Source organism: Stegodyphus dumicola, chromosome 12, assembly GCF_044657685.1.
Source record: "Stegodyphus dumicola isolate Sdum_Otavi_A_Nest chromosome 12, ASM4465768v1".
Classification (NCBI taxonomy): domain Eukaryota; kingdom Metazoa; phylum Arthropoda; class Arachnida; order Araneae; family Eresidae; genus Stegodyphus; species Stegodyphus dumicola.
In genome coordinates this window covers 38,406,909-38,429,931 of record NC_140779.1, presented here as the reverse complement: position 1 = coordinate 38,429,931, position 23,023 = coordinate 38,406,909, and the positions used below count along the sequence as shown (strand labels likewise).

The 23,023-nt window shown below is 30.5% G+C and overlaps 1 protein-coding gene across 3 annotated transcripts in view; it reads right to left on the bottom strand.

Moving 5' to 3' along the window:
• Positions 1-12,627: 12,627 nt before the first annotated feature.
• Positions 12,628-23,023, bottom strand: part of tmod (tropomodulin) — a 123,476-nt gene continuing 113,080 nt past the window's right edge. For all 3 annotated transcript variants that reach the window (XM_085827637.1, XM_035352267.2, XM_035352269.2), the window contains exons 9-10: positions 17,096-17,243; positions 12,628-14,930 (exon numbers count right to left, since the gene is read on the bottom strand). In XM_085827637.1, the coding sequence (XP_085683763.1) occupies positions 14,899-14,930; positions 17,096-17,243 (180 nt within the window). In that variant the 3' untranslated portion in view covers positions 12,628-14,898. The remainder of the gene's footprint in view (positions 14,931-17,095; positions 17,244-23,023) is intronic.

Here is a 23,023-nt window from a genome sequence, read left to right as displayed (position 1 = left end):
TTCGTAACAAAATTACATGAAATATTTTTAAAATATAGCGAAACTTTATTTTTAAGAAATTAATAATAAAAAAATTGCAAACATTTTATCTCACAAAAGTCTTCGTACACTGAAATATTTTTGGATAAAATCAAAATTAGAATTATCGTTTGCCTCGTTTTTTTTTTTATTTTTGCATTGTGGTGGCATTTAAAAAATCGTTTGCTTTAATTTTTTACTGTTTACTTCATAATATTCTATTTATTATTGAAAAATGGGTCGCAGTCGTAAAGAAATTACAAATAGCATTCGAGAATGGATAAATTTTCCCATAATAGAGGTAAATCAATTCGCAATATCGCTAAATTAATTAATTTATCCCATTCTACAGTGCAGTATGTGATAAAATGCTTTATAGAAGAAAATCGGATTGAAAAGAAGGTAAGAAAATGTCGACCGAGAAAGTTGACTAAACGTGTTGAGAGATTTATTATTAGAAAATTTGTGAAAAACCCACGTTTGAGTGCTGTAAAAGTTTCTGCAGAATTTAATGCAAAGTTTCCTACTTCAATTTCACCTGAAACAGTTTGACGAGTTCTCAGAGAAGCTGGATTACATGAGCGTTCTGCACGTAAAACGTTTTTTGTTAGTGAGAAAAACAGAAAGCTTAAGCTTTCATTCGCAATATCAATGATAAATACAACCGAAACGTACTGGAATAATGTCCTATTTGCTGATGAAAGCAAATTTAACATTTTTCGTTCCTTTGGTCGAATAACTGTATGAAGAAGAAAATATGAGGAACTTCATTCTAAGAATTTACTAGTTGGAACAGTTAAGCATAGCGGTGGAGGTGTTCTTGTGTGGGGTGCATGGCAGCGTCAGGACTAGGTAATTTGGTATTTATTGATGGCATAATGAATCATTCTCTTTATTAAAATATTTTAAGAGACAATTTAAAATTATCAGCTTAAAATTTCGGTATAGGAAACAACTTTCTTTTTAATTATGATAACGATCCTAAGCATACGGCTCTCAACGTTCACCTGTGGTGTCTCCGTAATTGTCCACAGGTTTTGAAAACACCACCTCAGTCGCCAAATTTAAACTACATAGGACACATTTGGAAAGAACTGGAGGTTAAAGTACGAAAACATGACATCAAGACGAAACGTGAACTCAAAACAGTCATGATAGAGAAGTCATGATGAACATTGATACAGAAATTATAAAAAAAATAGTAAAATCTATTCCCAGACGTTTAAAACCTGTGGATGCTGAGGGATATGCTACTAAATATTAATTAAACGAAAAATGAAAATATTTACTAATATGTCAAGATTTTTTTGAAGTGTACGAAGACTTTTGTGAGATAAAATGTTTTCTATTTTTTTATTAGTCCAAAGGGGCTTTGTCCCTGAAGGACTATTGTTTTCGTTTTGCGATTTTGCGTCGGACTCATAAACGTCGGTTCACTTTTCAAACTGTTGCCACAAAATGTTAGAGTCCTGCATTATATTTGAAGAAATTAAATAATGAAAAATCTGCATAAATGATTGTCTGTTTCTCGCATTGTGATAAAACAATGGTACATAGAGCCATCGAATTTTGAATGACGAAATCCTACTGCGAATATGGGCATCTGAAATCCCAAATTTGGAATTTGTTTTATTATAGATTTTATATTTTGTAAAACTTTAACGAATTTTTGATTTACAAACTCAATGCTTTAAAAGCGAGAAATGGCAACGTTATATAGAAAAAAAAATACTTTTATCTCCAGCTCGCGAGACTGTGTATATCGGAAATTCTAAAGATATGCTTAATTTAACATTATTTTGCGATATTGCTCTTGAACTGAATTTTATGGTTTATGTGCAAAGAACATAATATTTAATAAATAAAGGTAACACTCAAAACGTTAAAAAAAAACGCCCTTTTGGACGTAATTTAAAATCTGAAACATTTCAGATTTTTTTTTATTATTAATTTTTTTAAAATAATGTTTTGCTATATTTCAAAAATATTTCGTGTAATTTTGTTGCGAATAGATTATAGATCTTATTATTAAAATCTCATCCAGAAAGTTTACTTTTAATTAATGGATAGAGCCCTATTTCAATGAAAATCATAAGAGTATGAACACTTTTGTGGGAGCCACTGTATAGAAAACTGAAACATCTTTTGATTCTATGTAATTTTTTTTTTCTGTAAATAAATTACAACTGAGAGCATTGGTGATAAATCTTGTCACGGAATGAAAAAGAAACGTCAACTAAAGTCAGGATGCTAGTTACTTTTTATCAAAACATTGAAGGTCTATTGAAGAAATTACTAAAAACGGGAATTTGCTGCATTCTACTGCTGTTTCAATGTTACGAGTGTAAAATGGCTTAAAGAAGAAAACAAAACTCTGAAGAATCAAAGAAGTGGTATTTATGGAAATTTATCTGCAGAACAGCATTTTATAATTAGAAAATTTCAAGAAAATCACTTAGAAAGCTTGGAAAATTTTGTGAAAAATTTAATAAAAGATTTGACGCATAAGATTCTTGTGAAACTATAAAAGGAGTGGTTAGATCAGCTAAATATCATGGTCATTTTTCAAAAAGAAAAATGTTCGTAAATCAGGATGTATCGAAAACATAATTACTAGGGCGGTTATTCACAAAATGAATTATAAAAGACCTTTACCATCAATGCAGTCATCACTCACGTATATGGCTTTCAGAGACAAATGGAAAAAAAAGCATGTAAATTATAAGGACACACTCTTACTATAACACTTTTTTTCTAAACACTAGGTACACTGAGGAAAAAAAGATAGTTTTATATCTCCCGTTCTACTGGGCCGACTGACGAAATTCAAATTGCGTTTTTCATGTCTCGAAAGCGCGACTTAGAATATATATTAAATTTATATAAAGCCTTTCTCTAATATAGGTATTTTGACATAAAATCGAACTTTTTCTGAATTGACATGCCAATTTTTTTTTCATATTTTAGTTCTACGACTCAAATTATGCCTATATATTAAATTTTATAGAAGTAGCAGTAACTATAGTAGTAACGGAGGACGTGGGCACCATCCCTCTACCATTACGGTTAATCGGTTCTGCCCACGTCCGCCCTTGCCTAGTATTTATTAATAATTCTAAAATGTTTACATTGCCATATATTGTAGCTGATTTACACAGTTTATACAATAATTGTATTCATATTATTAACATAACTTGTTACATAAATTTTGATTGGAGAATTTTCTCTAATGAATTTCTTTCTTTTGTAATTTCTCTTTGTTTTAAACAATCTATATATTATTTCGTTATCGTGAAGTTTCTCTTTTGTTATTTGTACCATTTCAACTAGAATGTTGTCTAAGTTCTCTTGCAAAATTCCTTTCATTTTACTGCAGTTCTTTCATGAGTTTCTCAGTTTCTAGGTTTCTATAGTATTCCTCATATTATACCTTATATATTGTGCAAATGTCTTCCAGAATAGTACGTTTTATTTCAAAAGTTTTTTGTCTCTTCCTTTTGTATTTCACTGAATCCTATCTAATCTATATTAAATTTTGTAAAAATTTGGTCCGAAATTTACGGATAAATTCAAAAATTTATCTTGGAGCATTTTTTTTTTTTCAGTTTGCGCCAAGAATAATACAATTGACGAACTTTTTAATATATGGCAACCTATTTTCCTTTCCCCTTTTTACATTGTGCATGAACGGTAAAAAAGTCACTCCATTCCTATTTTCAAATAATTTCAACCTAAGTAATAATTTGCCTAAACCACATTTGATGTTATTATCGCTATCAACAAATATGCCAAACTTTAAAACACGCCAATATATAAATTCACGTATATCTTAGGACATTTTGAATAAAATTTTTTTTGCAGGTATGCTTAGAAACACGCCTACTTTAAGATGATGATAAATTTTATAGGTCATGATTCAAAATTTTTTCGTAAAATTTATAAATATTATTTAAAAATGCAAATTTTAAAGATAAATCATACAACTGAGAGAATTTTATTGGGAATCAACCTAAATTTTGTACTGCGATAGGAAAAAATCAAATAAGTTTAATAAAAAAAACAGAGATATTAATAAACATATACCAAATTCAATTAACATTGAGGAGCTAAAATTTCGAGAGCTAATTTTTTAAAAACTACTGGTGCTATTTTTACAAAACATTACAGTTTCGCATAATTTGAGCTGTAGAATCGAAATATGGAAAACAATTAGCATGTCATTTCAGAAAAAACCCGATTTTGTGTCAAAATACCTATATTAAAACAATGCTATATATAAATATAATGCATAGCTTAAATCGCGCTTTCTTGACATGAGTAAAGTAAGTTGAATTTCGTGAATCGGGCCAATAGATCGGGAGAAATAGAACTGTCCCCCCCTTTTTTTTGCTCGCATTTCCTAGACTGTCGGAGTTCTCATCCTGTCTTTAACTTAGAATCTAATAAAAAAGTTATTGGAACAAGAGTAAAAACGACTCTACCATTTATTTATTCTTCCTCTTTAAGTTACAATAAATTAAAATATTTAACAGAAATTTTAATTCCATTTCTTGTAGCCTGAAAACATAACTTAGTTGAATTGCTTAAAAAGCAGTTACTAAATTAAGATCAAAGAACCCTTTTTTCTATGCTAGTGTGTTTTCTAATGTAACTAACTGCAAATGAAACCAATGAACAACCAGTACAGCTCTGCAGCAGTTCGAATCAGAATTACCGTACTGCCAGTGATTTCCAAATTAACTCAGATTCTCGTTCTTTGCTTAAATTCATTTAATTTGCATTTCTGGCTAAGTTATTGGAAAGCTGAAATGTAGGAAAGATTTAACGTAAGAAATGACATCTTACTTAAAATAAAGCTTTCAAAGAGAGAGCGAGATATATGATTTAGTCAGAGATACTTACTTATAATTCTGAAATGGGTTATGTTCTCATGCATTATAATAATATTAATAATAATAAGAGACATGTTTACTCTAAGTTTAATTATAATTTTAATTTGTTTGATTACTATACCATGTTTTAAACAGAAAAATTATGCGTATTATACTCATATTCATTAAATATACTTAGTTTATTATTTATTAACCTTATTATTATTATTCGTTAAATTACGTACTTCATTTTCTTTTGTTTCAGGCAAGTGCAAAAACCTGCCTTTTATAATTCTTTAACGTATGTTATTGGATATGGTATATCATCAGCGTTTGGAGGGCAACATCTCAATGTTCCTAAAGTATCTAATGAAAAACACCGAATAGATTGGATATCAGTTTCTTCTTCATCATTATCGCTGTAGTCTATATCTCATTCAGCCATAATTTTGTTATAAAAATATAGCTTCACCATCCGTTAAAATAAACTTCCATTCACATAAATGAAATTCTGAAAAACGATTGGGTCATTCCTTTATTAATATCAAATTATACACTGGTTTCAATATGTTCTGGCGGAATGATTTACACATCAGTTTAGCGAAAGATACATTTTTCAATAATTAGGGGCATTTCGCATGTCATTTTATGCCAGGATGAAATCCCTTCAAGGTAAATCTTTCATATAAAGTGTCTTTCCTGAACGTATAATCTTATTATCTAATAGTTAACGTCGGCTAGTAAAGTTTGCAGAGTAAAAATAATTTGTTAAATGAGGGAATGATGAAAGATCATATGAATCTGTCGCAAAGTGATACATTAAGAACAAACTTTTTGTGCCCGTTTTCATCATAATTTTGCCAAATTTTTCTAAAGGTTTATAAACATCCAAGCTGTTTTTTGTCTATGTGTCCTTTTGCTATTTGAATAACAGGAGGACAATTTCTTAACATTCTTGATGCAGCAGGATTTCAAGGACTCCACCAATAATCGAGTGAATAAGACATTTTAACCCGAGTTCAAAGCGGGCAGTTCAATACAGGTCCGCTTTGCACGAGTGTTCCGGTTATGTCCCAGCCGAAGGCACTCAGAAAGGCGCCCCAGGTATAAAGCTATAAAGTAAATAAAATGAAGGGAATAAACAAAGAGGATTAATGAAAAGAGAGCACCGAACTGAAATTGTCTGGAGCTTTGCGTTTTTATGACACAGAATACGTTAACACTTAAATGCATGAATTTTTATTTTTATTTTATTTCCTTAATTTAAGTCAAAAATACATAAGAATTGATATCAAATAAAATATGAAAAATACTTTAAAAAAATCTAAATCAAGTTTTTATTCCAATTTTTGAAAATATATTATTGTTGCGAAATGACTACATTATGAAAAAAAATGATAGCCAAATGTGTAATAACAATTTTATGTAATAACACATACCTTATAAACTTGATCAAACAATTTTAAAACTTTGAATACATCAAAATACCAACAAACACAAAATCAAAAATTCATAAGCACAAATGATGTCCATAGACCGTTACACCACACTGAAGCTTTCAAAACTATGTACCTAAACAGTATGTTGAATAGGAGGACGACCCGGTCCCCCCTGTTAGAGAAGACCTTATGACCAATATAAATCGCCTTGATCATACCAAGCTTGTTAATAAATAAGAAACATACAAAACAATAATACAAACAAGACAAATTGGTGAACAGCAGCAATACTGAGCATCAGATTAAAATTTTTGTCTGGTAAACTTCACATTAAACCAATAAGATATATCAAAGATCAACATACCGCCCGTTTAAAATCTTAAATCAAAACAACACAATTTCAATTACAATACAACATACAAAATACATAATACTCAACTAAAATAACTTATTTACGAGTAGAAACCTTATTTTATAATACTATCAAAATATACTCCTATTTTATCTACAATTTTCAAAGTGATATATTATACAAACATAAGATCAATCACACAACTTTAAATAAAAACAAAAGATCAGAACACTCTTGGATATTTCAATTAGAATTCAAATAATTCATAAATACTCTGGCAATCCCCTTAAATTTCACAAAATCCACCATATCTACACTACGCTTTAAATCTGCAGGACGAACTGATTCAAACAAATTTACAATCATACGAATAATGTTTTGAGTCGCCATAAACTTTACAATGATTGAATAAAGGATTTCCCTAAATACCAAATCTTTTAAGATAAGCGGAGAAACAACCATGTCCGGTAGTAGATTGATTTGAATCAATATCAATATTCATTTTCAAGGAAATTTTAATATTTCGAATTAAACCTTGATTTCAGTCAGACCGCTCCCACTAAACTCTCAGATGATCAGTATAGTAAAGATTTCATTTATCTAACTGCAAAACCTTTTGAATCCGAAGTTTAAAAAAATGAAACATCCTCGCCTAAAGCAGCATCTTTAGCTAGGCTGTCCGCCCACTCGTTACCAAACCATCCTACATGTGATTTGACCCAGTGAATTCTAATACAAAAATCTATATACAGAAATATAAGAAGTGATAAACAACGTAAACAGTATATATCCAATTGGTTACACTATGCAGCAAGCTAAAATTTGTGTTTTGATTTGATTTACATGACTAAATATAAGTATGTTGCCAAGTGGCAACCACATGCATTTAACGGTTAATTAATTAATTTCTTACATTTTTCCACGAAATATTCATTTTCATTGAATCCAGATCGTAATTTGGGAACCCCTTGGAATGCGAGGCCTCGCGATTGTGACTTTTGTGATATTCTACAAATTCCCTCTTCTGATGTAAACTAACTAAACAGTACACATTTGAAGGCCAATGGATTTTGATGGGACAAATTGAACACAAATTTCCTAAGCTGTTCAAACACTTCTAAGATCGTCTGACACTGTGAAGTATAACATGATACAATGGAAGGTTCTTTTTGCCAGAGTTAATTTCAAAGACAGAGCTTCTGCGAAGCATAATTTAGAGTGTACTTCAAAGTGCGTAACGTAAGCAAGGAAGCTCAAGCATTGTTTTCATATTCCTCTTACCATACTTGGAACAATCAGCCTTAACCCAGATAGTCGTATAAATGAGATAAAGTATAATTGAGACGTTAGCCCTGTCGTAAATGGTATCGTAACTACCTGGCGAAGAAAGAGGAACGAAATTCAATGAATTTGATTCTGGCAATAAAGCATGGTAGTAAAGAGGAGTTATGTAGTTATATACCTGCAGTAGGCATACACTAACTGTTCCTTCTGGAAATGGAAGTAATCATTTAAAGTATTCTTATATTTAAAAGAAAATTCCAGATCATTAGCCAATAGTTCAGTTTCAGAGGCAAATTTAAATTCTGCAGTTGCTATCTCTAATCTCCCGACTTGACTCCATTTGAATATATCTGGTGGTGTGGATAAAGAATCATGTCATTTCATCAAAATTTGAAGTGAAACAAGCGATGCAACTAGAGGGATGAAAGCGCGATGGAACTACTGGGATAAAAATTACAGAAAAAGTTCAATCAATGTCATTCCAGCTGAATATATTATGAAAGCAAAAGGATGGCTTATCAAAAGTTAAGCTTTTTGAAAGTTAAAATACTTTTTATGTCATTTTTTTTTAATATCTCGAAAGACTCATTGGGATTTTAGCTGTTTTCACTTTGTAATAAAATACATGCACCCGCAATAAACCGACGCTTTTGCAACTGTCGATGCATAATATTTACATTTATCGTCAGTTACATAAATGCTCTGCATAATACAAAATAGTTAATCATTCAAAAATTCATTTTTCGTGGGCTTCTGAACAATGTTTTATAACAAGTGTTATTTTATATCTCGAGTGTTATAATTAAAATAAATATTTCTATTATACCTTAGAATTAGCTGATTGCAAATTTTATTTTTCTTGTGAGTATCGTCATTTGCATTCAGATACTGACTGAAAACCTCCACATAAGATAAACAAGAGCCATTGAAAGGTATCCAATCAATTGCCATCGAATTTTTTGAAAATTTTAGCATTAACGCATTTTTGAACCCATTTCAAACTCTTATTTATTATAATCATACAAATTCATGAAAATGCTGAAAATTTTACAAAAATAAAATTTAATTTCTTATTCCAATAATAGATATATTAAGTTTTTTATGCTGATGTAATGCAACCATCTGAAACTGGCCACTCAATTTATATTTCCTATGGATTTTTCCATTCATATAATTGCTGAAGTGTACGGAAGCTAGATAAAAACTGAACTGATTATGTAACAAAATACGTATTTTATAAAAAAAAACTTTCAGAACTGAATAGATTACAATCATATTCTTCTTCTTATTTTTTTAACGAATAATGTACTTTAGTTAATGATTTTTATTCCGAGTTATGGTTGCAATACCACTGAATTTTTATGATAATAAAATCATAATTTTTGGCTGTTTTCCGTCTCTGAATATATCGTTGTCAAATATCTCATATTGTCGTTGATTCTTGAATCTCACACTATCATTATCATTATAAGGGCACAGCCCCGATCCTCCTAGCCGGCCGTATAATCAAAAAATGGCACTGGCCAGAAAAACACAAATATAAGAAAAAACATATAAAGTCCAAAATCTGAGGCTCAGTGCCGAATTCCAAATCTATCTTTGTTCGTACTTATAATCTTCATTATTGTCTCTGCAAAATATTTCAAATTTAAATAGTTTCTTTTAAAATCTTCCTTAAAATTCTTTCTATATTTCTTCCTTGCACTCCGGGTAAGCGTACATTCATCGACAAAGTGCCTGGCGTATCCAAACTTATCACAAATTAAGCATTTGTCATTATTCTGTAGATGAAACCGATTAAAATAAGCCGGGAAACGCCCATGAGTAGCCAGTACCTGACTTATATTAACATTATTTATAATATTCATCTTCTTGTTTAACTTTACATTTTTCATTAACTCTTTTTCTTATTGGACGACTCTCAGCAAAAATTCCATTCTGTATAAATCCAGTTTTCCATTTCAGCAATGGTCTTTTTTCTTGAATCTTCGATATCAGAATTGATTATTATTATTATTTTTTTTTTGCAGTATTTTCCTTCTAAAAAATAATTAAAAATACAAATTTCCCTTCCGTACTTTTCCTTCGCTAATTATTCTTGAACAGATTCCACTGCCGTCATATATAAATGCATTTCTTCTTTTCATTCCTCAGACGGATAAGCTCCAAATAAAAGGGAAAAAACTCAGACGGAATTTTACCGACTTTTTTCGTCTCAAATGCTATTTTGCAAATCCTTTCTTTTCCTTCTCGAACCTTCTTTGCTTTTTTCTCCTCCAGATTTAGTATATATTCAAGAGAAGTTATAACTACACGGAGCTTCTTTCGCCTTTTCGTTATTTTGTCATATTTAAGTTGTAGTGAGAATTGAGGTGGTTTCATTTTTGGATGATCCAAAAATGACAGTATCCAGTGGCACAGCATTCCCAAAATGTTCAAATGGTTTGGTTCTCTTTTATTCCTAAAATCAACCACAGCAGATTGAATAGCATTTAAATTACGCTCGTATTCACTGGATTCAGTTCTCTTTTTATAACGTTAAATTAGATTTAATTTAATCAGAACTCTACCGTCTAGGTCAGGGGTCTCCAAACTACGGCCCGAGGGCCCCATCCGGCCCGCGGACAGATTTTGTCCGGCCCGCGGAGAGCTAGCATACTTGAAAACTCCTTTTAGAGAACATATTTTTTATAGCAAATTAAATTTAGTTTACTGAAATATTCTAATTTTATGCTGAATAATTATTAATATGACATCTACATTGATATGGTCATGGGCTAACTACTCATAACATTGTTGTAGGCTTATTGTTATTGTTTTTGTGATAAGTTGGATAAAGAAACACAGAATTGTAATGAGTAAAGACATGTATAATATGCAGAAAATTTAACTTCAGTATATAATAACTAACAAATTATTGAAACGAATCCAACTAACATTTTATACATTTTAAATAAAAACATAACTTATAACAAGCATAATGACATATGAAATACTAATGAGATTTATGCAATTGAGATTTTCCACTGACAATAGTTTGTAATTGTGGACTAATTTTACTTGTACCAATTATTAAAAGAGATTTAAGATGCTCATCAGTTAATTTAGATCTGTAAACATTTTTTGTGTACTTCATTTTGGAGAAGGTCTTCTCACACAAATAAGTAGTACCAAAAACAGAAAACAGCCCACGAGCAAATTTATGCAAATTATCAAATTGTGTCAGTGGAAGACTCTTATAAAATTCCAACAAAGATGAGTTTTGATATTTGTTCTTAATTATATCACTGCACTGTAGATCAATCATTTCCATTTGAAGTTCCGGGGCTAGGGTTTCAATGTCAGTATCAAAAGGATTCTGAAAAATCTTAATTTGATTCGCAATGGCATCAAAGTCCGAGAAACGAGTATCAAAATTTATTTTCAAAGCACTCAAAGTTTCGATTGCAAAATCGATAGGAAACTCAGTCTCAGTGGTGTGGCTGAATATTTCACATGTTTTCAAATGTGAAAAACTTTACTTCGTAGTTGTGATTGAAACAGTATCAATTTCTTCCGGAATGATTTGATATTAGTGGATAAATCAGGAAGATGCTGGTTTTCTCCTTGCAATCTCCTTGCAATCTCAACTAACACACTAAACGTTAAAAAAAAAAAAAGCCTCTTTGGACTTAAAATCTGATACCTTTCATTTTTTTTTTTTTTTTTTTGTTTGCGATCTTCTTTTATCTGGATATATGATTGTTATATATAGTTAAGAAGGAATTTGAAAGTTGACAGAGGTTGAATACTGTTTAAATGTCCATCGTTTGACATTGGCTTCTCAGTACTTTTTTTTTGCAGTGTACTAATTACTGAACATGGCAATCGCATAGGATGCAAATTTGTGACTTTTCGGCACACAGGTAAGTACTTGTAAAATTTAGACATACCCACTTCACTGAATTTCTGTTATTTACATCTGCAAATGAGCTCGTATTTTGTCATCGTCAGTCAAGAAAATATTTTTATAAACACATCTCAAGAATATACTTAGCATCTTAGGTTGTACATACACTTCAATATTTGGTGGAATTCCAATTTTTATTCACATACTACAGTTACACATTTTTCATTATTTTCTAGGAGTGAGCCAAGAGTCTGACATGCCTAGTGTAGATAGATAGACTAAACTATAAGCTTAAATAAATGCAACTGACTGCAATAATCTTAAAAATAAAAATGATTTGTTTCAGTGCAACTCTTAATATTAACATTACTAGATGATCAAACAGGAAATCAAAATCTTTATATAATAGGTTTAAATGTGTCATGAACCATTAATGAGAGATCTATCACAACTGCTTATATGAAACCTTACTTTGTTCATTATGATACACCATTCTTTATATAGGACAAAATATATTACATTAAGAAAGGATGAAATTAATGATTAACTACTATTGTCATGACACAGTTCAACATGTTTGTGCAAGTTGCATAACTTTGGGGGTAATAACCACTTTTATGTGTTTAATAAGTTTATTATGTTAAAGTTTTGACAATTTTGTATATGTTAGAGGACTGCATACATTAAGCAGAACTACACAATCTATTGAAGTTTATATGAGCCATTAGCACACAATTATATGTAAATAACAATAATTAAATAAATAAAAACATATTTAATTTATAATCTTTTATTAAACCTGCTTTGACAATTTCACAAAGAGCTAGGAAACATTAATATATTTTACTTGAAATGATATACAATATTAAAATGGCAGTGTATTAAAGCTTTAGCACACATACACATTTTCTGTGATCTGAAGGCAATGAAACATTCTAATGGCAAGTAAAAGATATTTTAATGGTAACAAATATTTTTCTCACACAACACAAGTGACATTAAAGTATGCAATCATGAAATTCAGTTATCTTTAATGCTCACATCTGCATATGAGCAACCTGGAGCAATTTTAAAACTTAGAACTCTTCACTATTCATCATTCATAGCTATCATCATATTAAAAATTTCAACAAAATATTAAATTATTCCATTTAATATAGTTTTATTATTAGTTCCATATAAATATGAACAATATAAAAAATTACAGAAAAACATTTTTCAAGAACAAAATAGAATGGAGAAAATATATGAAGAATAAAATATTATACATAAAAAAATTAAATGTTTGTGCATTTTATCTTATGATGGTAATAAATAATTTTAGATGAGTGAAGTTATTTCAAATTCACATTATTAAAGTGTTTCACATTTTAAAATAATAAGTTTGCTAATAAAATATATTAAGCAGATGATCTGTTTGCAATTCATATTGTGAAAAATTATTAAAATTTATTCACAGTTCCAGAAAAATTTATGCACTGTAAGATTTAAATAATAGTTTTCATAAAAATTTTAATAGTGAAAATGATAAATCTGTATACAAGATACATAAATCTGATTTTTACACATATTTTAAACATTTTCAAATTATTTCTTTACTGAGTCAATAACATTAAATTAAGCACAGATGTGCAATGTAAATTTACTAAATAAATTTATGTATTACCTCACACTCTTTATTATCAATCTGATCATTCACTATCAATTAAATTATTTTACATATAATTTTATTTTCTTTTAACATGAGAAATTACCAAAAGGATAGTAAGCAACAAAGACACACATCAATTGAGCTATACACAGCACACACTTCTGAAAATTTAAATGTATTTCGCAAAAATAAAAAGGCATCACCGGTAAGAAAGAATGTTTCAAAAACGAGCCTGAACAAGCATGACAATTTAAAATGAAAGTAATAGATGAAAGTAACATTAAATAATGTGAAATTTTCTATAAAAAGTATTATCTAAAAACAAAAACATATTTTTTTTTTACTTATATAGAGCTTCACGTACAATAAGATAGGAAGCAATTTAAACATATTTATTATTAAAAAGCTGAATAATTTCTTATTATATGAATAAGTAATTCTTTTATAAAATCTGTCATTTAAGGCATCAATATTTTTAAAAAATAATTTTTTTATAATTATTAACAGAAATTATATTATCTTCCAAGATATTCATGCATTAACTAATTATAGCATACTATTTTAAAACCATTCCTTTAATAAAACTTTCATAAATCACAAGATGAGAAGTTTTCAAACGCAGTTTAAAATTTACTTAATTAACGCAATCAGTTTTGTTAGAAAAATTTCACAGCTATATAAAATTGTTGCTCTTGAAAGAGCCGATCCTACTTGAAATATCAATACTGAAAAGAATTTCATTGTTTTCATACAAGCCAAAAGTTTGGGCTGGATAATAATTTTGCATTAACATATAAGCTAGAAACTTTTCATTCACACAAATCCTGATTATACAAAAACAGAATTTTATTCTATACACTTTAGATATCAAATGGTATATACATTTAGATGCAAGTACCTTGTTAGCCTGTAATTTAAAAGTTTGACTTTCATGTGACAAAAAATGTAAAGGAAGCTAAAAAAGGAGCAAAATTTTATGAAACAAACCAAGGTTATATTATGAAATGATTGAAGTTCATGCAAAAGCAAAGACACTGATATTGAAACTACATGTACCTGCACATACTAAAATCATTTCATACCATAGCCATTTGGATTTTGCCCATATTATCTAACAACTATAAAAAACCTTTGCAGAGATTTTGCAAACAACACAGCAATCAAGTTCACAGAAGATGAAATAAATCACTTTAACGTGATTATCAAAATATGGGATATTTTATAGGAACACAATACGATAACTAAAAGATAATCTGTCCTGTTACACAAGAGCAAAAGATCTTGAAACATTCAATAACTACTGTACAAGTAAAAAGCATAATGAAAAAATTGCAATGACAGTAAATTTTATATTTTACTGCCCTCCTTGATACTAAATCCTCAACATACTTCAATTAAGGCTCAAGTCCAATTCTCCGCAGACGAACTGAAATAGAAAAAATATATATAAAAGACTAAAAATTTCAATGAAAAGATAAACCTATGAAATTAATACTAAATCTGCTAAAAATTTAGAATTTAGGAACTAAAAAAAGTTTCATAGATATTTTTATCATTGCTTATATAGCTGCTTTTCTTCCACAATGTTATTTTATTTAGAAATTGATTTTGGTACACTTAAAAATGAAAAATACAGAATGTAAAATATACCAGACTTTAAAATTATGTCAACATTTAATTACATTATAGTTGTATTATTTATTTTACTTTGTTTCAAGTACAGCAAATGATGATTTATTTGAATCTCTATAACTATGTAATGAACTCCTCAAGCTTTAAAAATTACTAAAAAAACAAGTATCAAAATAAAGTTTACTTAGATCCTCAATTACTCACCATAACCCAAAATACTAAAAAACACATTCTCATAACAGGGGACCTATCAGGTGACATCTATAACAACAGTTGATCTACCCTATATTTAACAACATTTGATCTACACTACATTTACCTTTGGCTCATGTGATACACCCACCTGATTGTAAATCAACAGACAAATTTTGTCCATTCTGCTATGGTGCATACACTTAGATAACAAAATGTCTATGGAAGTCTTCTTTAAAAAAAAAAAAAAAAAAAAAAAAATAATAATAATAATAATAATAATAATAATGATTGCATGGAATATGATAGGAACAAAACCTTGCAATCTGGCTGAACTGTATTAAGCTTATTGTAGGATTATAATCTCATTTCATTTTTCCTCTAGGATCATATGATTCATTTTTTTAAACACTAAAATTGTGTACTTAGACCTTCACTGAAATAATAATTTCACTCGGACATAATTTATTTTAGCAGAACTTTCACAATAAAAGTAAAAATAACCAATTCTTAACAACACATATAAATCTAACAAATATTTAAGGGGAAGAATTTTCTAATTATCTGCACTCCTGTTTTAACATCTGCTATACCTTTGTAGTAGTTTTGAGTACATGTGACAATAGCCAATACAGGCATACATACACATATCACATTATAGCCACAGACGAACAACCTTCATCAGCTGTATTTTGAAGGCCACAGTTTTCCACTAGCTGGACATGCCGACTTTTCTTTTTATTTCATAAAAGTTGTTTAATACGCAATGTTTTGTTTTAATATTATTCAATATTTCATAAATTAATTTACTGATTCTGCAAATAGTGTAAATTTAACCTTTAAATGTTCTTCTGCATTACAATAAAGAGAAGAGGTAATAAGAATTTTATTATAATACTAAGCTACGCATAACTATAAATAATTTGAATGTCAAAAGTTAGGTATGGTAGGAGTCAATATTTAATATTCATTTTGCTTTTGATGAAAAAAGATTAATTCAAGAGGAATAAGTTATTTTTTGAGTTTCAGTTTTCATATAACTAATGTCATATTAAATTTGATTTCTGTTAATTTTTACACAGAAATATTCTTTTCAAAACACCTAGTGTTTCTTTTACATGTTAGAGATTATCTGAGATACTCACTGCTTGAAGGTAACTTTGTTAAAAATTAAAAAAAAAAAAAAAAAAAAAAAAAAAAAAAAAAAAAAAGAGATGGACAGCAAACCTAAATTTAAAACATACCTACTTTATTTGTCGGCATATAAGACATTCCATTTTCCAAAATAATACTATCTTAAAACAGCATGCATCTTATATACCAATTAGATATCAGGCCATTACTAATTTAAGCCCATTATACAATTTCAATCAAACAAAATATTGCTGTTACACATACAGTATTTTTTCTTTGGCATGATTATGGTGGGACTGCATAGAAATAAGTTCTTATTACAAGAGTTGAAGTAATTCATAGCACTTTTATTCTAAAATGTACATTAGAAATGAAATAATATCCCCCTCCCAGAAAAAATATATTCAGAAAATGGGATATATTTTATATATGCTGATGTATCTTATACACTAGCAATACAGAATGAAAATAAAGTCATGAAGCAAAAGCACAGTTCTACCTGACATAAACAATCTAAGCCATATGATTGTTCACAGTTACAAACTAATAACATTTCACAGTCAAATATATAACAGGTAAAGTTCACCATTATTCCATACATATATTTAACAAGCACTGAAATTTTACACTTACTGCGATCATTGTTCTTCTGCAAGTGTTCAGTAATTCTAACTCGAGCATCAGGAACATCAAAACACAATCCTAACCTCAATAATGTCTTGTTTTCTTCTATCAGTTTTGTTATTTCCATTTCAATTTTATTTCCGAGTATAACAGGGCTCTGAACAGGGAGGGGAAAAAAAAAAAAAAAAAAAAATGTATCATAACGAGAAAAAAGTGAGTAGATATATAAAAAAAGTATTATATAAAAAAAGTATTAGAAATATCTTTAAAGCAAATAATTTATACAAAGAAGAATAAAATCATAGAAATTTTGATTAGCAGACAAACATTTTAATGCAACAATAAACATTTTATGTTCTGATTACCAGATAATTAACATTGTTAACTTCAAGTCATATCAAACACAAAGAAGTTAGCTATTTTCAACTGATTGAAAATTTTAAAATGTAAAATAATTTCTTTAATGTTAACTCACAATGTCTTAGAAATTCAGCCCTGTAAATAATACTTTCATATCCTCATTAGAACAGGTTATAAATACATGGTTTATCAGATTATTTCAGTAGCGAGCTGAATGATTTGAAATGCAGGGTAAGTCAAAATGAATATAGCGATTACAAATGGCTATAACTATTTATTGAAAACAAATTTATCTTTTAAGATTAACACATAATGTAGAGGGAACTTCAAAATTTTGTATACATACGTCATAGATGTTCTATGTGACTTCCCTTGGTCACACGGACAACATCTAGGCGATAGTCCATTTCACGCCATATATTCTGAAGCATTTGTTCAGTCACCAATGCAAGCACATTACAAATGCGTACTTTGAGTTCTTCAATAGTTTTGGGTATGGAAGGCAAAACACCCTGTCTTTCACATATCCCCATAAGGGAAGGAAAAAGAGAAAAACAGGGTATCAAATTCGGGGATCTTGGTGGCCAAGAGTAGAAGACTTTGTCGGCAGCTCCACTTTCATCGATCCAAAGCTTTGGAAGATATTGACTTAAAAATGCACGAACCTCATACTCCAGTGTAGGAGTGCTCCATCTTGCTGAAAGATTTAATCCGTGGAATTAAGAGTCTAGCTGTGGCATTAACCATACCTCAAACATGTCTAGGTAAAGATTTGATGTCACACTTCACTCACTAAAGAAAAAAGGACGATACAGATGTCCGCAATGAACAGGTTTCTCGTCGTTGCGAAGTTTCAACTCGCATGCATAAGTCTCCACTTCACTGCACCTTATGTGAAGAAATTTTGTACAGTCAAAAGTCCGGACCCTCAAAGCTAAAAACTTTCTGCGCATGCGCACAGGCATTTTACACGTGCGCGTAAGACCGGGATGACTGAGCATATGCGTGCGCACAGGTGCAGAATACGTTTTCGCCTTCGCGTTTAATGTATAACGGACATTGTAAGCTAAAATGATCTAATTATCTATTTCAGTTAATGTTAATGATTGCGTTGTTTCTTAATTTTCGAATTGGATCCCGCTTATTATTTTTTGCAGACTGTTAGAGCAATTTTATAAAAGTAAACTTGAACTTTCGATTATGTCAAATAGAATTTCCGAAGCTGGAATTTCCAAAGGATCTACAAAACGAAAGTATGTTTCCATGTCCATCAAACAAAAAGTGGAACTGCTGCAAAAATTGGATAAAGGCATACCTGTCTCAAAGTTATGCAAGGAATATAACATTGGAAAGTCAACTGTATATGACATAAGCAAAAAGAAAAAGGAACTTTTTGATTTTTTTGTGGATTCCGACACCCCACTTGCAATGAGTAACAGAAAAAGGGTTCGTTATGTTAAAAGTGACGATCATGACAGAGTGATGATTGAATGGATCAGACAGCGTCGCAGCGAGGGCGTGCCATTGACGGGTCCAATGGTAATGGCTCAAGCCAAAATATTTCATGTAGAAATGAACTTAAACGGAGAGTGCACATATTCGACAGGTTGGTTAACAAAATTTAAAAATCGCCATGGTATAAGACAATTAAAAATTTCTGGTGAAAAATCTTCAGCAGATACTGAAGCTGCTGAACAATTTGCAGATGAATTCATCGAATTCATTACTAGTTAACAATTATGTGCAGAACAAATTTACAATGCTGATGAAACTGGTCTTTTCTGGCAATATGTACCGTGAAATACCTTGGCAACCTCTACGGAAAAGGCTCCAACTGGTGTCAAAGATTCCAAAGCGAGATTATCAATTTTAGCGTGCGCAAATGCTGCAGGAACGCACAAGTGCAAACTTTTCGTAATCGGAAAACATGCACGACCTCGACCGTTTAAAGGAGTAACGATTTTCCCTGTTATATATCGCTCAAATAAAAGAGCATGGATGACACAAGTGTTGACGAATGATTGGTTTGAAAATTATTTTATACCCGAGGCTCGGCGACATTTGAATTCAGTTGGTTTACCTGATGACTCAAAAATAGTTCTGATTGTTGATAACTGTTCGGCGCATACTTCACTTAACGTTTTAGTGAAAGATAACGTATCTGTGTTATTCTTCCCTCCAAATTGTACGTCTATCATTCAGCCTATGGATATGGGAATAGTGCACGCGCTGAAATGCAAATATAAAACAGCATTTTTGAAATCTATGTTAAATTTCTTGAACAGTGGCAAGACTATTCAAGAATTTTTGAAATCTTTTAGCATAAAATCTGCCGTGTGAAGCATCGCAAGATCGTGGGAGGATGTGTCTTCAAGTACGTTAAAAAATGCTTGGCATAATTTATGGCTATCTACCATATTTCATGGTGAGGAGGATGAAGATGATAGCGGCAAATTTGAAGGTTTTCGGACATCGCAAACTAAAGGTGAAATTTTTCAGTTATTTGATTTTGTAAAAAAATGTGGAGAAGCGGTAATATATGAAGATGATATAAGAGAAGTTTTTCATTGCGATGACAATGCACCAATCATCAATCAATTAACGGACAGCGAAATATGTAGTATGGTTCTAGATGCAGAAAATATCGCTTCCGATAGTGAAGAAAGTGACACAGACGTTACCGAAAACGAAACAATTTCGATTGACAAATTAGTCGATATTCTCGACACCGCAATTATAGGACTTGAACAGCGGAACTTTGTAACTGAACAAGAAATTATGTCTGTTTATAGAATTAAAGAGAAAGTATTATCACATAAAATGAAACAACTTAAACAACTTACATTGATAGAAATGTTTAATAAAGTAAACAAATAAATATTAAGCTTTTTTTTTTTGTAAATTTTGTTACCCTTTAGATCATAATTGTTCTTTATTTCATAAATTACGGTTTCATATTTTTAATTTTAGAATTTCTGCATGCCATCTTACGAGATTTAAACTGATGATCTATAATCCGGAAAAATCGATAATCCTGAATCGCCGAAGTCCCGACGAGTCCGGATTAACGACTTTTGACTGTAGTTCCGTCTACATTCTGTGTTACTTTTATTGATAAATTCTTTTCCATTAAATAGTTATAGCCATTTGTAACCACCATATTCATTTTGACTTAACCTGGTATAATAAAAGAAATTAAGACGAAGCAGTAATATTAAAGAACATAGAATTAAATTTTCTTAGTAACTGCCAGTCTGCCCCCCCCAAAAAAAACTACCACCACCGACTTTTGATTCTGCAAATGTTTATCTTCTCTAGATGCTGAAATTGATGTTTTGTATTCTTCTACAAAGATGAGATTTTTTTTCGCTCATTAATGTTCTCTCTCTTTTTCCTCCTAAGGCAAGGTGAGAATAGCTTCACTTTCTTTATTACAACATCAGTTTTAGACCAATTAGGAGTGTCCAGTTATTAGACCAACTTTAAATCATTATTTTTTTGGGGGGAAGGAGGAGAGCTCAGCTCAAATTTTCTCTTTAGAAAATTCTTCAACCTCATGTTAATTTCTACTGTATTTAGCATTATACTTTTTTTTTAATTCACCAAGAAATGTAGCAGAAGTAATACATTGTTTCAGACAAGTAATATTTTGACAAAAAAATATGACTGTCTTCTATCTTATACTATGGAACTGTGCAGGCTGGAAAAACATATGACGGACATATAATATCAACAACAGCCAAAAATAAATCTTAATTAAGAACTGGGAGATAATTCAAAATAAATTACTCGCTTTCTTATTTAACAGTCTTTTTAAGGAGAAAGAACCAAGCTGCAGAAAATAATATACTCGGATGCAATTAGCAAACAATACACAAAAGAAATTGAAAAGAACATCTTCCATCAAGCTGCTGATGTTGAAAACATACCTCACTGCAATACTGACTGTGTTTAGGCAAGTACCAGTTATTACAGAAACACAAATACAACAAATATTGAATTCTAGGAAGAACTGCAAGTTATTTGATGCATAATGAAGGATAGTAGATAACTATAAAACATAAAAATGTTATTATTTTCAACAAATAAATAGAATTCCTATGGGTTTTAACTATTAAACACATATTTGTAACCTTTAGCTTCTTACAAAGGAATTTAATTTCCAAAAATCTCTTAATCAAATTGATAAAAATTATTAAAATTTTTAGATACATTGATGGTATGACTGCTAAAAATAATTTTGAGAAAATAGAAGACCACAATATTTATCCTTCTAGCTTCATCATTAATACAACTAATTTCACTCAGAAAGAAATTAACTGTTTAAATTTATATATTTTTGATAATATATATATATATACATACTTTATTAAAAAAGAGCAGATTTCACATTAAACACAATAAAATTAAATCTCTGGGATTCAAACATTTAAAAAAAAAACTATTAAATAACAGAATCCACAATCAACTTCTTCGAATCAAACATCTGTACTGAAGTTAATTACCTTCCAGAAGAGATCTTCCTTTTCATCAATTTATAAACAGAGAATAAAATTTTAAAAATTTAGATTAGCCTTGTGAAGTTCCCTTAGCAAAACACTTTTGGAGAACTTTTTTTTATCCGCGAGGGGCGAGAGACTGATAAGGGAAGTGACATAGCGACTCAGGAAACCAGTTGAGGGAGACTGGTGAAGTGAAAGAGGGCGAAAGGAAGAACGTGGGACTTGCGAACAGACCAGCAAGTATGCTATGCAAGAGATATAACTAAAACATGTTTTTACACGCATTATATATAGATATTAATGTATAATAATGGGATTTTTTCTGTCCCAATGTATAATGTGTGGATATAATTACACATTAATACACTGGTGTGCAAAACTTAAGCAACAGCAGGTTTTTTTGCCATAACTTCACGAGAAATCAACTGAGAGACATGAAATGCAGAAATGAAGGAGAGCATTATGTACGTAAAAGATGACGAAAGCATCGGAGCTGAAAAAGGAATACAATGCATACGGTATGGAATCAAACAAAAACAAGCTTTATTGAAAGCATAGTATCATGATTCATGATTGTCTATCCAAGAGGAAGAACAACAAGCAGATGTTCCTTAATATGGGATATGCCTTCCCCTCATTGCAATGGTTGATTCACACCGTCTCCGCACACTCAGAACCAGCTGGTGCAACATTTCTTGCAATAAGAGTGCCCATTCCTCTATCAGCATCTGTTTAGTTGTTGGGTGTTCTCTGGAGGATATAAGCGTGCTGCAATGCGTTTCCCCAAAGCATCCCACACATGTTCAATGGGATTTAAATCTGAGGAGTACGCTGGCCAATCCATTCGAGTGATATCTTCCCTTTCCAGTAGCTCCTCAACAGCAAGAGTTCGATGTGGCCGTGCATTGTCATCCATAAAAATTAAGTCTGGGCCAATGGCACCTCGGAACAGACACACATGGGGAAGGAGTACCTCATCACAAACAATAGCGATCCCTGGTTACAGATCCTCTGTCAAAAATGTGGAGCTCAGTTTGCTCGTTCAGCATAATGCCACCCCAGACAAGAACTCCAA